General features: G+C 45.1%; 1 protein-coding gene across 6 annotated transcripts in view; it reads right to left on the bottom strand.

Moving 5' to 3' along the window:
* The window catches only part of eml5 (EMAP like 5), a 133,843-nt gene that overhangs the window by 73,018 nt on the left and 45,753 nt on the right, over positions 1–15,072 (bottom strand). For all 6 annotated transcript variants that reach the window (XR_010544413.1, XR_010544414.2, XM_065288563.1 and 3 more), the window contains exon 4: positions 14,148–14,216. Coding sequence is in view for 4 of the 6 variants with exons in the window: in XM_065288563.1 (XP_065144635.1) it covers positions 14,148–14,216 (69 nt within the window). In the remaining 2 variants the exon portion in view is untranslated. The remainder of the gene's footprint in view (positions 1–14,147; positions 14,217–15,072) is intronic.

Below are 15,072 nucleotides of genomic sequence, written 5' to 3'. Positions count from 1 at the left end.
TTCTCGTAGTGAATAAACCGAATACTCAGCGAGCGAGCAGCGTCCGGCGCTAAGGTATTCTCAAGTTGGCGTCGCAGTAGCGCCGCCCCTTACACACGACCTGATAGAAACCATCAGGTATGTCAGGCACTGGAGGTGGAGGCATTGTTTACCGAAAGCACTCGGGAGGCCAATGAGGAGACATCCAGATTATAAAACCTAGCAAAGGTGTTCTGAGACGACCAGCCAGCAGCCAAGCATAAATCCTGAATAGATGCGCCTTTATACCAAGCCCATGACGATGCAATAGCTCTCGTAGAATGGGCTCTAATATTCAAAGGGCATCGCACTCCTTGGCTAGAGTATGCCAGTGAAATAGCATCAACCACCCAGTGCGAAAGTCTTTGCTTGGAAACTGGGCGTCCTTTGGTGCTGCCTCCAAAACAAACAAACAGCTGTTCCGCTGCCCGGAACGGTGCCGAGCGATCAATATAAGCTTTTAGCGCTCTTACCGGGCAAAGCTCCCTCTGGACGATCGCGTTAGTAGTCGCCGCGTCATCCGAGGAGAAGGCGGGGATAGAAATAACCTGCGCTCTAAATGGCGTGGATAGCGATTTAGGCACATAACCCGCTTTGGGTTTCAACGTGACATTACAGTCTCCTGGTCCAAATTGTAAGCATTCAGCGTTCACAGAGAGAGCATGCAGATCTCCTATGCGCTTAGCTGAAGCCAAAGCCAGCAGAAGCACAGTTTTTAGAGAAAGCTCCTTCAAACCTACCGTTAGAATAGGCTCAAACGGAGGAAGAGTTAGTGCTTTCAGGACCAAGGCCAGGTCCCAAGACGGTACGGTGGGAGGGCGAGAAGGTCTGAGGCGCCGTGCACCCCGTAAAAACTTCGTTATGAGCTCGTGTTTGCCCACCGAGCGCCCCCCAATATTAGCATGAAAAGCTGCGATAGCAGCAACATACACTTTAAGGGTGGAGGGCATGCTTCCCGTATCCATTCTGTGCTGTAGAAAGGATAGAATAGCTGACACGGAGCAGTTCACCGGGTCAAACTCTTTTTCTTTGCACCACGCAGCGAATACCGACCACTTAAGGGCATATAACCGTCTTGTAGCGGGGGCACGCGACTGCATCAGCGTATCGAGCACACTCTGCGGCAGCGCCGCGTCTGTCAGCGGTTCCCACACACCTTCCACGCGTGAAGTTTCCACTTCTCGGGGCTGGGGTGCCAGATTGATCCGTTCGCCTGAGAGAGCAGGTCTCGTCTCAACGGGATCGGCCACGGGGGAGCCGTTGACAGTTCCAACAGCTCGGGAAACCACGGCTGGTTCGGCCAGTACGGGGCGATTAGTGTCACTGTTGCTTTTTCCTCTCTGATCTTGTGTAAAACTGACGGCAGCAGTTTTATGGGGGGAAACGCATATTTGCTGGCTCGCGGCCACGGCAACGACAGCGCTTCTCCGCCCAGAGGAGAGCTCGTCAACGAGAAGAACAGCGGGCAGTGTGTGTTTTCCTCGGACGCAAACAGATCCACTTCTGCTTTCCCGAACTGACTCCAGATCAGCTCGATAGATAGGGGGTTCAATCTCCATTCCCCTTGGGGAATGCCGTTCCTCGACAGCATATCCGCTCCGCAGTTCATGCTGCCCGGTACATGCGTCGCTTTTATTGAAAGGAGATGACGATCCGCCCACAACAGTATCGCTTCTGCCTGCCTGAACAGCGGCCTGGAGCGCACTCCTCCCTGGCGATTTATGTATGAAACCACCGTAGTGTTGTCCGTCCGGACAAGAACATGATGGCCCCCGATCAGCGTCGCAAAGCTCTGCAGTGCTAAAAAGACGGCTTTGAGCTCTAGACGGTTTATATGCCATAACCGCTCCGACTCCGGCCAGGAGCCCGAAGCCGGGACGCCATCGCACAGGGCTCCCCAGCCCGTTAACGACGCGTCCGTTGTGACTACTTTCCGTCTCGTAACCAGCCCGAGTGGGGCACCCCCGCTGAACAGGTTGGGATCGAACCAGGGTCTCAGCGCTCGCATACATCCGTTCGTAACTGTAATGCGCGCTCGTCCCGATATCCACGCCCTGTTGGGCACTCTGGATCGTAACCATAGTTGCAACGGGCGCATATACAGCAGACCGAGTGGGCAAACCGGTGAGGCTGCCGCCATCAAGCCTAAAAGTCTCTGAAACCGTTTCAGTGGCACAGTGCCTCCGTGGCTGAATACATTCAGAGCAGACGTCAGATCCCGTTTGCGCTCCTCTGATAAGAAAGCCTTCATTGAGACTGAGTCGAGACGCACGCCTAGAAACGCGATCTCCTGCGTTGGAGATAGAGCGCTCTTCTGCAAATTCACACGTAGACCGAGGCTGTCTAAATGCGAAAGTACTGCGTCCCTGTGGCTGATGAGCACCTCTCTGGATTGTGCTAAAATCAGCCAATCGTCCAAATAATTCAGGATGCGAATGCCGCTCGCTCTCAGCGGGGACAGCGCCGCGTCTATACATTTCGTGAATGTGCGCGGGGCGAGCGCCAGACCGAACGGGAGGACCGTGAACTGGTATGCAGCATCCTTGAATGCAAATCTCAGAAAGCGCCTGTGGTGCGGGGCGATCTGAATGTGAAAATAAGCATCCTTTAGGTCCACTGAAATAAACCAGTCCCCGGGCCGAATGTGGGCGAGGATCTGTTTCAGTGTAGTCATTTTGAAAGCACGTTTGTGTAATGCTTTGTTGATTTGTCTCAAATCCAAGATCGGTCTGAGACCGCCGTCTTTTTTCGGGTCGACAAAGTACCGGCTGTAAAAACCGCTCTCTCTCTCTTGCATCGGAAATGACTCTATCGCTTGTTTGGCGAGGAGATTGCAGATTTCCTGATACAAAATCGACTCGTCCTGAGCCCGGACCGTTGACGCTATCACGCCGTTGAAACGGGGAGGTCTGCGTCGAAACTGTAGAGAATATCCTTTCTGAATAATGTTCAGCATCCATTCCGATATGTTGGGAATGGCAAGCCATGCATCTAAGCGCAGTGATAGCGGTTGAATGACAGGATGACCTGACCGCTCGTTGCCGCCGAGCGTCTCGTGCGTGACGGGTAGCTCGGTTCTGGGGGGCTGCGCGTTGCTCGCCGGATCGCTGCTCGGGGGCGAGTGACCCAGCGGGACTAATGAAGACCTCTCCGCTCTGTGCAGCGTGTGTGTTACGGGCACAAGAGAGGACGGCCGGGGGGCGGCTGACGCCGCGATAGACAACGGGCTTTTGTGCGGCTCGCTGAGACCGTGCATTAACCCTTCCCGTCCCCGCTTTCTCTGCGACCCGCGCGTCGCGGGGGGGTTCGAAAGCAGGGAGGGTGCGCTGTGCGTGTCTATATGAGGGTGGGAGCTGCCCTGGGGCGAGCGACCCGAAACCAGATAAGGAGGAAAACGCTCTTTTTGTGAAAAAGTAACATTTTTTATTGCATTCAACACAAAAACATTTAAAGAGACAGTCTCTGCGTCGCCCGCAACAGCCAGGGGGACGCTTGACGAGACTTTCGTTCTCTTGGCGGCGGGCTCGCCGCTCGGCGTTCTCTCTCTCACACCACTCACGTCAGGAACGCGGCTTTGCTCCGGACTGCGGTCCCCCTGGACCCGGTTTCTTGCGACGCTTCCTGGTGGATTCGTGCCAGGGGCTCTTGTGACGCACCACCGGTTCAGGTCTCACTGTCGGGGGCGTCGCCGCGGGGGGTTGCGCTGCCGGCCGGCGTGGCGCAGACTCGGAGCGGTGTCTCGGCGGCGGCGGTCCCGCCGGCGCATGAGACATAGGGCGGCGAGGAAGAAAGTGACTCATGGCTTTAGAACTCTTCACCGCCTCCGAGAATCGCTCCGTGATGGTACCCACGGCGTCACCGAACAGGCCAGATGGGGAAACGGGAGCGTTAAGCAGCGTCTTCCTGTCGGCCTCCTTGAGATCTGTGAGATTTAACCACAGCTGGCGCTGCATCACCACCATGAAGCCCATGCTGCGTCCGATAGCCTGCGCCGACTTTTTGGTGGCTTTCAGCGCGAAGTCCGTTGCCGCCCTCAGATCCCTGAAGGTACTCAGGTCAGTGCTGCCCTCGTCCAGCGCCTTTAGAGCCCGCGCCTGAAAAATCTGGAGGACCGCCATGGCGTGTAGCGACGACAGAGCCTCCCCTGACGCGGCGTAGGCTTTATCAGCCAGGTGCGCCGTCATGCGGCACGCCTTAGAGGGTAGTGAAGCCTCACCACCCAAGGAGGAGGACGACGGGCAGAGATGGGCCGCCACGGCTTCCTCGACGGGGGGGATATGCAGGTATCCACGAGCCTCCGCCCCGTCCACTTTAGAAAACAGCTCAGACCCGCCGGCGCGAGCGCGGACGCCTTGGGGGGTCGCCCACGCTTTGGTGACCTCATCGTGCAGGTCTGGGAGGAAAGGGGCACTTTTCCTCGGAGAGGCGGCGCAGCGGCCCGAGTCAAAGTACCACGAATCGAGCTTGCTCCTTTGGGGTTCTTGCGGGGAACTCCACTCGATCTCTAAATCCTGCACGGCCTTAGAGAGAATGCGCACCAGCTCTTCGTGAAAGGAGGGGGGGTGGGCGTCAGCCTCCGACGCGGCAGGCGGAGATTGGTCCCAATCTCCGTCAGACGCCGTCAGTGACATCTCATCCTCCTCTGCGGGGACCCCAAAGGAGACAGACTCGGCAGCTCCCGGTTCAGGACGCAGGCTCTCGGCGACGAACTGAACCGGAGAGCGACGGGGAGGGGAAGCGCGGCGTTCCGGCACGCGCTCGCTCTCCGTCGGTGGCTGAGCCCCCACCAGCGGCACCTTGGCGGCAGTGGGAGGCTGCAGCGAGGAGCTTTCGAGAGCGATGTTGAGCCGAGTCCTGAGCACCATCATTGTGAGCTCATCACAATGAGGGCACTCCGACCCAACCAACGCCGTCTCTGCGTGGAGAAGCCCCAGACATACTATACACAGTTTGTGCGAATCGGGCGGGTCGATAGGACCTCCGCACCGTGAGCACATTCGCGACATCTGGATCGCTAAGAGGGACGTCCGTCTTATCCGCGTACTCAACAGATGTCTTCGTTGCAGGGTAAAACTTGCTCGTGAAGGAGAAAATACTGAAGATATTCGCTCAGGACGGCTGCTATTATAGTGAGAAGGCCACGCCCTCTTTTGCCGTCTTGAGCGTCATTGGCCAGCGCGAGTTTCAACTGCACTGGCGTTGTGCAATAAGGCTTCAGGGTTATCGTGATCGTGATTGAAGGATCAATCCCATAGCGTCAGCTAACTGACGCAATGTCGAGAGAACGTTCTCGACAGGGAACCATGTTCACACGTCAATCAGCTCGAGCCGAGTCACAGGGCAAGTTACAGGCATCACTTAACGCAACAGTTTTGTTTTATATCAAACTCAACAATGACACGAAAGAATGAGTGTGTTTTTGGATGTAAGTAGAGAATAAAGCCAGCATTATGATAACAGTATATATAGTTTGTTTATCCGGGGTAGCAGCGGAGTGTTTTGTGTGTGTTTGTTAAACCCTGGATTTTATTGAAATGTCCCAACCGGGTCATGAGTTGCATGCGGTTAGTAAGACTTCTGTGTTATGTTGGAAATAGGCATGTAAGTGCATATAATTTAAACGACACAAACATGCAGTGAATCATAAGATATCCAGCCAGTGTTGTATAAAGTGTTGACTCTGACTCGCTCCTCCCGCAGCTAGTAACTCCTTCTTCCAAAATTGTCTATTATTTAAGTTATCAGAAAGACTCGATAAAGTTAATCTGTCTTTTATAAATCTGATAAAACTAAAGACTCTTCGGAGATATGAAGGATGTAATACTATTCTATAGGTACTCCAGATTAACATCAGAAATGCAGAAACAGCTTGTGTTGTAGAAACTTTAAGTAATAAAAATATTTAATGTGTTTCTATGGATTTCATTACCAGAAGGCAAATGTAAAGTATTAAAGCATAAAAGTCTTCATAGTCGAGATACCTTTCAATTGTATTGAGAACACACTACTCCTAGACGCTATTAAACATGATCATACTTTAGGCATATTCCATCTCTTATGGAGAAGGCAATACCACAGTGCAATATGAGCAGTTCAGTCAAAACATTTCAAGATGGCAGATGATTTGAACGTAATGTTAAATATTAATATTACAAAAAATTGATGTAAAAACTGTTCAATGTTCTTAAAGGAGGAACAGCCTTTGAAGATATAGGTTCCCACACAATTTTGCATTTCGTCTGACACCAAAAAGCAATGACTTCAATATCTGCTTCAAAAAGAGAGAGAGAAAAGGGGGGATTACAGCAAGCTAAATCTCTGGCATGCATTGAGTGCATAATCGCTGAGTGAGCACAGGCCTGGGAGCAGATGTCACATGGTCGAGGGGGTTAGAGACTCAAGAATTATATGGGACAATTGCTACACTGGCCTGATACAAGGGGGGGGGGGGGTTAAATGACAGAGACATATAGAAAAAAATACTGTAACAGCAACAGATATAGAGGATGCACAGTGATCTAAGTACAGAACTTCAAGTAAACAAGGGAAGAAAGAGAGATAGGAAGAAAGGCACAAAGAGAGAGAAATAAAAATTAAGGTATAGCCTCTGGGGATTACTTTAAGGAGAACGTATGAAGCTATATATACAGTGACAGGAGCAAGTATGTGAACCTTTTGGAATTTCATCGTTTTCTGAATAAATTTGTCATAAAATGTGATCAAGGGAATTGACAAACATAATGTGTCTAAAATATTAACAAAAACTTTAACTCTTTGGGTGGGTTGCACCAACAAGGATTAACTTAACCAGAGTTTAGAGCTAATCTAGGGTTTGTTGATCTCAGTTTAATTTTAAGTCGAGTTGTGTTGCACCACTTAAATTTAAACGCAGATTAACAAATCTTGTAAAAATTTAAACTGTATTAAACCCTTCATCTGCGATTTATTTTGTCCGCCATGTTGAATTTTCCGGTGTAATTAAACAACAACAATGTTGACGTGGTCATTCAAAATGGAAATAAACAGTTTATGCAAGCAAAGGTAATGTAATTTTTGTATTATAAATCACCTACATACACCGTTAGGCTAATTTAAAGGTCTGATTCAAATAAAAACATTTGACGATGTTTTAAAACAATTTTATTGATTAACAGATCAGGAAATATTGTGACAGGAAATATCGCAAATCTCAGATATTGTTATATAATGGGCAAGATGTGTCGAGGTATTTGTCATGAAGCATCACCATGTGTCCGTTCATTCACTGTCCTTCGTCTGACTGGAGCGTGCGTGACAGAGGAGAAGCACATATGAGCATCGGTAGCTGTCACCGGTGCTGTTAATAATCTTTTTGAGCCGCCAAACTCACTTTGTTGAGATGTTATAATAAACGCATCTTTGAATAGCGCCACCACGCTCGTGGTATGTGTTTCTAATCATTTAGCCAGACATTTAATTGTAAAAAAAACATATTTAAACCTCCTCATATGCAAGTTTAAAGTTAATCCCTCACTGAGATTTAAAACAGAGTTTAAAGTAATGGAGCAACAGGATTAAAGATAATCTAGATTAAGGGGCTGGACACACCAAAGCTTTTACGCCCGCGGCCGGTGCATGTTTTCAATTGTTTCCAATGGAAGGTCGGCGTTTTTCAAATAAGCCAGCAGCTAGCTGTTTTCTTCCGCGCTGAAAACCGGCGGCCGGCGTTTTTTCCCCGCTCATCCCGAGCACCGAGAGTTTCAAAGTGGAGGAGGGGGCGGGACAAGTATCACAGCAACCAACCATCTCACAGCTGATGTATCAGAGCTACCAAAGCGCTTAGCTGAAGAAAGCTGGCACTCAGCTGAAAAACAGCTGGCATTCGATGTTGTCCAGGCGTTTTCAGCCGTGTTTAAAAGTTTTGGTGTACACAACCCCTTACTGTAAGATTTAAACCTGGATCAAAATGACAGTTTAAATGAAAACCTGATTATTTTTAAAAAGGTTTAAAGTTTGGTGCAACGGAATTATTAAAAAAGCTTTGATTTAAACCAGATTTAGGCCTAATCCTTGTTGGTGCAACCCACCCTTTAACTCTTAGGGCCCTATCTTGCACCCAGCGCAATTGACTTTGTCAGTGACGCATGTATCATTCGTATTTTGCACCGGCGCATAGCGGGTTTTTCCCTCCACAGATGCACGTCGGCAAACTAGGGAATGAACTTGCGCTCCCTGGGCGGTTCAGCGCAAAAAAAGGGGTGTGTTCCGGCGCAAACCATCCCTGATGCTATTTTGCAGTTTGCAAAAAAACAATTGCGCCACTGACCAGAAAAAAAAGTTTAAAGTCAGTGGCGCGTTGCGCATTGTTCATTATGCTATTTTAAGGGCGCATGCTTGACCATAATGTATAGCGTGCACAACGCGCATACACTTTGCATCTAATCTACACAGATGCAAGAGTTATTTTTGCAAATCATAAATTGTTACACTTAAAAATATTAATACACGAAATAAGGGGAATCATAGTGGTGAGCATTGTGGTGATAGTTTTTATTTATTGTGTGGCTGCGTTAAAAAATTCTCATGCAAATAACGATTAAAATATTTTCATAAGTTTGTTGTGTGGCTGTATTACGTTTATTTTATGTAAATAATAATTAAAATGTTTTCATAAGAAACCTTAATGTATATGAACTTGATTTGTAAGTGTACTTTGGGGTTGGACCTTGCTTGCGTTTCTTGGGTCCGATTTCAAAGCCCCCAAACCCTTTCAGCGGTGAGGGTGGACGCAGCGATGTCCTCTGCTGGCGTCAGGTCATGTGTAGGCAGATCCACCTCCCGTTACATGGCGTGCCCGATTTATGCTGGCAAGCTTGGAATTCCCCCGTACAAGAACGTCGGTCTCCTCGGCTGTGAACCGATCCTGGTGTGCGCCTGGTAAATCCGTCATAATAATAGCAACCCGCCATGGAACTTGCGCCCTTGAGTTTAAAGGGAATGTTGGATAGCGTTCTGATTGGTTTATTTGACGTTACGCCCAAACCACACCTATGAATAATGAACCTACTTCAGACCAACCCCTTATTGATTTGCGCCCGGCGCAAGAGTTATTTCTCATGCCGGGAAAATAGCAACAGCGCCGAAGATCCGCCCACAAACTCACTTGCGCGTTGCGCTTCGCACTTGCGTTTCAGATCGTTAAAATAGGGCCCTTAAACTCAAAGTGCTTCTGGAAAAACTATGTGAAAAAAGTAATGACCTCAAAAAAGCTAATTGGGGTCAGGTTTTAGCACATCTGGAGTTTTGTTAAAATAATACGTTTGGAGGTGTGGACTACAGCTACTTTGACCGATAAAAACCCCTTAAACTTTTGGAGTTTGCTCTGCACAAGAAGAACAAAAGCTTTCCGAGTAGTTACGATCAAGAATTGTTGCTATACATAAAGCTGGAAAGGGTTACAAAGTTATTTCAAAGACTTTGGACGTTCACAGTTAGGCAAACAATCTACAAATGAAGACGCTTTGGGACTGTTGCTACTCTACCAAGAAGTGAGCACCCAATCAAAACGACACCAAGAGCACAACGAAGACTCATCAATGAGGTAAATAAACAACCTCGAATGACAGCAGAAGATTTGAAGGCATCATTGGAACTTGCTAACATCTCTGTTTATGAGTCTACAATGTGTAAAACACTGAACAGGCAGGTTATCCACAACAGGACAATGCAAAGGAAGCAACTGCTTACTAAAAAGAACATTGCTGCACACCTGAAGTTTGCAAAAGAGCACATTGACACTCCACAGCAGCATTGGCTAAATGTTTTGTGAACTGATGAAACTAATGCCGAGTTCAGACTGCATGATTTTCAAACTAGTCAGGTCACAGATGTTTTCTTACTGCGTGATTATCTGGGGTAGCGTTCCGTCACTGCTGTTTCAGACTGCATGATGGATTGTCGACAGGGGTTTTCATACTGCATGACTTTAGCATAGGAAGAATCACTGACAACTTTGTCCCGGTCCGCAAACTACGTCTCACAACCAAACGCACGCGAGAAGTGACACGAAGGAGACAACGCAAGGTCATGCGTGCAAGACCGGAGTTCTCACGCGAGACTGGGATTATTATTAAAAATGGTAGCTTGCATGTGCACTCATTTGAAGCGGAAAGAAGAAGAAATAAAAATTATGAAGTAGGAAATGTTTGGAAACACTCCTCCTCCATAATTCACACTGTGTGATTGTCACTCGCGTGCACGAGCATTGATTTGCCTGTGATTTCAGGCATTTGTCTGCGACTTCTCAAACCTGTCGGCGAGTCAAAATCAGGGCTTAAATCGTGCAGTCTGAACTCGGCATAACATCTGGCATAGAAAGGGCACGGCATATCAACATGAAACATCATCCCAACTGTAAAGTATGGTGGAAGAAACATCATAGTTTGGGCCTGCTTTGCTGCATCAGGGCCTGGCCAGCTTTCAATCATTAAGGGGAAGATGAATTCCCAAGAATATCAGACAATTCTTCAGGATAATGTGAGCACGTCAGCGGAAACTGTGTAGAAGGTGGGTGATGCAACCGAACAACAACCCAAAACACCAGAGAAAGTCCACAACAGAATGGTTTCAGAAAAACAAAACACGCCTTTTGGAGTGGCCAAGTCAGAGCCCAGACCTCAACCCAATAGAGATGCTATGGATTGACTTAAAGAGGGCCATACACATGAGACGACCAAAGAACTAAATAGTTCTACCAGGAAGGATAATCTAAAATGCCCCCATTACAATGTGCAGGTCTGATCCACAGCTACAGAAAGCGCCAGGCTGATGTTATTGCTGCCAAGGGGGCAGTTAACCAGTTATTAATTTTAAGGGTTCACTTCCCTGTAATTATTTTTAGACAGTACCCTTCAATACCCTTGACTTAGATGAAGATCAGATCACCTTTTATGACAAATTTATTCAGAAAACCATGACATCCCAAAACGTTAACATACTTTTTATTGCCACTATAAAATGCCACTTAGAAAGCTACCTCATCTAAAAATGAGACAATGATAATGACGGAATGCTGTTTAAAAAATGCGCACACACATACATACAAAAGCAGGCTTTTTTAAAGTACACCCTCAACTCTTAACCACAAAGGTTCTCCAAACACAATGTTTTGTGCCTTTAAATCTTTTGAGGTATTTTGAGGCATCATACTTTATTGTTCTTTCTTGACAACAAGGTCACAAATTGCTGTATTGTTGGTCGAAGTGAACATTTCCATCGGTGCATACATAATTACTGGTGGGCTGCACAACTGACCAAAAGTTTTATAAAAGTTTTCTAGCTGTTTAAAATAAGAGGGATTGTCTTAAAGGGATAGTTCGGCCAAAAACGATATTAAACCCATGATTTACTCACCCCCAAGCTGTCCGAGTTGCATATGTCCATCGTTTTTCAGACAAACACGTTTTCGGATATTTTAGAAAATATTTTAGATCTTTCAGTTGATTAAATGTAATGTTACGGGGTCCACCCATAGTCCACGACCTTCAAGTCCAAAAAAAGTGCGTCCATCCTTCACAAATTAAATCCAAACGGCTCCAGGATGATAAACAAATGTCTTCTGAAGGTAATCCGCGCGGTGTTGTTGTAGAAATATCCATATTTTAAACTTTATTAACGACCGCCATCTTAGACTCCTTTGTATTCAGGAGAGAGTATTAGCGTAGTGTACGCACTTTTCTTAGTGACGTAAGACAAATTCTGAGGGCGGGGGCACAGAGCAGCAGCAGAGTAGCCTCCATAGGCTGCGTAAGCTCTCATCCTGAATGCAGACGCGACTAAGATGGCGGCGCTACCGGAAGGTATTTATTTTCGTTAATAAAGTTTTAAATATGGATATTTCTACAACAACACCGCGCGGATTACCCTCAGAAGACCTTTGTTTATCATCCTGGAGCCGTTTGGATTTAATTTGTGAAGGATGGACGCACTTTTTTTGGACTTGAAGGTCGTGGACTATGGGTGGACCCCGTAACATTACATTTAATCAACTGAAAGATCTAAAATATTTTCTAAAATATCCGAAAATGTGTTTGCCTGAAAAACGATGGACATATGCAACTCGGACAGCTTGAGGGTGAGTAAATTATGGGTTTAATATCGTTTTTGGCCGAACTATCCCTTTAAAGGATAAAGTGCACCAGTGCAGGATGCATAAACATCATTAAGATAAATGCTATCAGTGCTTTAATCTAACTCACTTAGTATGCAGACAATGCTTGTGTATCCAATCTATGTTTTTATTATTTTCTTGCATGTGGGCTGAGAAAAACTAATAGAACAAAGAACTCTCTTTCACAGTAATGTACATTTCTTTTCCATCTTGGCAACAATTGAATACAATATCTCATAAGAGACTAAATGGATGCACTTCATTTTACAGTATTCTTATTCAGCAAAATGTTTTTTTTATATTTAAGTACAAGTACTCAATTTGGGTTAGGTTTAGGGTTACACTCTAAAAATTCTGTGTTATTTTCAACCCAGCATTGGGTAAATATTGGACAGAACACACAGAAGGGTTAAAAAAGTTACCCAATGCTGGGTTTTTGTTTTTTGTTATCCTCTGTTATAATAACCCATCACTTGGGTGGAAACAAACCAGTGTTGAGTTAAAGCAACCCAGCATTGGGTAAGTTTTAACCCATCAGTGTGTTTTGTCCAATATTTACCCAATGCTGGAAGTGAAGTTTGGCCACAAATGCCATTTGTTTATGTTGTTGCAACCGCCTATATACAGTAGCCAAAAAAACAGAAACTGAAATAAACTGTGGGAATTCTTTCATCTGTATTCTCAGCAGAAGCTTTGGCAGAGGGTTTTTGAACTAGATGCAATCCCTTTCTTTCACAGCTCTTCTGCATTTCTAAGGAGATCCTCAAGTTTTTTGGAAGAACTGAGAATGTGGAAATGTAGAATGGAAAAGTGGTACATTTCAATGACCAGCTGTTCATACAAAGAGCCAAATGTTTTGGTTCCTGTGCATATCTTTGGGTTTATTTAGGGGATAGTTCACCCAATAATGAAACCTTTGTCATCTTTTATTCCATCATTTATTCATCATGTGTTTCCAAACCTGTATGATTTTCTTTGGTAGATGAGAAAATTTAAAGGATGTTTAACTCTTTCCCCCGCCATTGAGTTAACTTGTCAATTAAGAGAAAACCCTTCCCTGCCAATGACGAGTATTTCCGGCTTTCTGCAATACTGCTATTATCCACCACGTTATTCGCTCTATTGCAACTTATAAAACCCGGAAGTATTGGCCTAGCGCAGTGCTTCCCAATCCTGGTCCTCGTGGACCCCCTACAAGAAAGGGTTAGATGTCACCTTATTAAAAAACACCTGATCCAACTAATCAGCCTCCTTCCAAAATGGTGAACGTGTTTCCCTAACAAGCTGATGAGTTAAATCAGGTGTGTTAAATAAGGAAACATCTAAAACTTTCTGGGAGGGGGTCCTTGAGGACCAGGATTGGGAAACACTGGCCTAGGGCAAGCAGCTGTATGTCTGTGTAAATTTTTAGGATCGCTCTGTATCTGATCTATATCAAAAGTCCTTCACAAAAATGGAATTATCTCAGCTTTTTGCTTAAAATTTGGTGTTTTTGAAGAAACCCATATTTGAGAGGTGATAAAAAGAGAACAAATGAAGGTAGGATGAAAATTTTTTTCTGGAGAGAAAAGAGTTTAGCTGTTTTCTATTTGTTTATATTTTTTAAGCATTAAGATTAAAATGTGTAGGGTTTGCTATCTTTGGCAGACTTTTGCAGTTTAAGTCAAATTCTGTTAGGACTTCTAATGCATGATTACACAGAATAGATATCTAAAGTATACAGGTGGAGGGATGCTGGAACCACTCAGATCAGAGTGAGATAAGGGGCTGCCTATATACCTAGGTGGTTATTTAGAAGGTTACATCGACTTACCTAATGTTTATTAACCAGACAAAAATATATGTTTCAAATGTAATCTCTTTTGAAACATTGAAGTGTTAAGAAGAAAGTTTTAGCACCCGAGAGCAGTAGTAATTTTGTTTTTAAATGAGAAAACATTCAGAAAACGACCAGATTTAGACACAGAAAAGGAGAACATACCTTGATATGTTTGACTCCACAGCTGACCAGCTTGCTTTGCTGAAACAAGTCCCATGATATGTCAAATATCTTTACAAAAGAAAAAAAGAAAAGTTTTCGTCAATTAAATTACTAGGTACCCACAGAAACCAGTGAACCGATACAGGTACTGCTTTCAAGTTCACTTGGGAAATTTTACTTACTGGTCTGAAATTTGAATCGCAGTGCGATGTGCGCTCAAGGGATTTTGGTTCAACACATTAGGCAATTTCATATATTTTCTTTTTATTTTCTTTCATTTGCTAGCAAGTAGAAAGCTAAATTTAAGTCAAAATGAAAAGCATTGGATTAGATTTAATTGATGCTTTACCTTTTCAATTCACAAACCAGCTAAATGATCAAAAGAAATTCTGGAAAGCTTAAGCACTGTTTTTCAAAATTTCTAAATACATGCAAATTAAATTATAAAGATAAACTAGGGGTTAAGTGCAGTGTAAAAAGCGCTACTACGTAGTAAATACTGCAGTGAATGAGAAAACTATATAGTGAAATGTGAACGAGTGAGTGGTTTTAGACACAGTATATGCATGAATTGCTTCTATTCTCTCATGAGCCTCATGAGTTCAACACAGGTCCTGCAACAAGGTCATGACAAACATGAGTAGAAGCCAAATTTTTTTCCTACAGTCGTCTCTTACATCATTAATATAGCAACCGAGACAACAGATATTGACTAAGATGTCTGAAAAATGGATTTTAGATCTTGCAAAATGTCAGTGCGAATGGTTATAAAACAAAATCGAATTTGTCTGCAGTTTGAACAAAGCCCAAGAAAATCTCAAGTTTGCCTCTAGTAACCAAATTACAAAAATCCAGAGCATATACACACTGTAAAAAAATGCTTTGCTGCCCTAAATTTCTTTGTTTAATCAACTTTTAAAAGATT

This window comes from Paramisgurnus dabryanus, chromosome 17 (genome assembly GCF_030506205.2).
Source record: "Paramisgurnus dabryanus chromosome 17, PD_genome_1.1, whole genome shotgun sequence".
Taxonomy (NCBI): Eukaryota; Metazoa; Chordata; class Actinopteri; order Cypriniformes; family Cobitidae; genus Paramisgurnus; species Paramisgurnus dabryanus.
The sequence above is the reverse complement of the archived record's forward strand: the minus strand, read 5'-3'. Positions and strand labels throughout refer to the sequence as shown.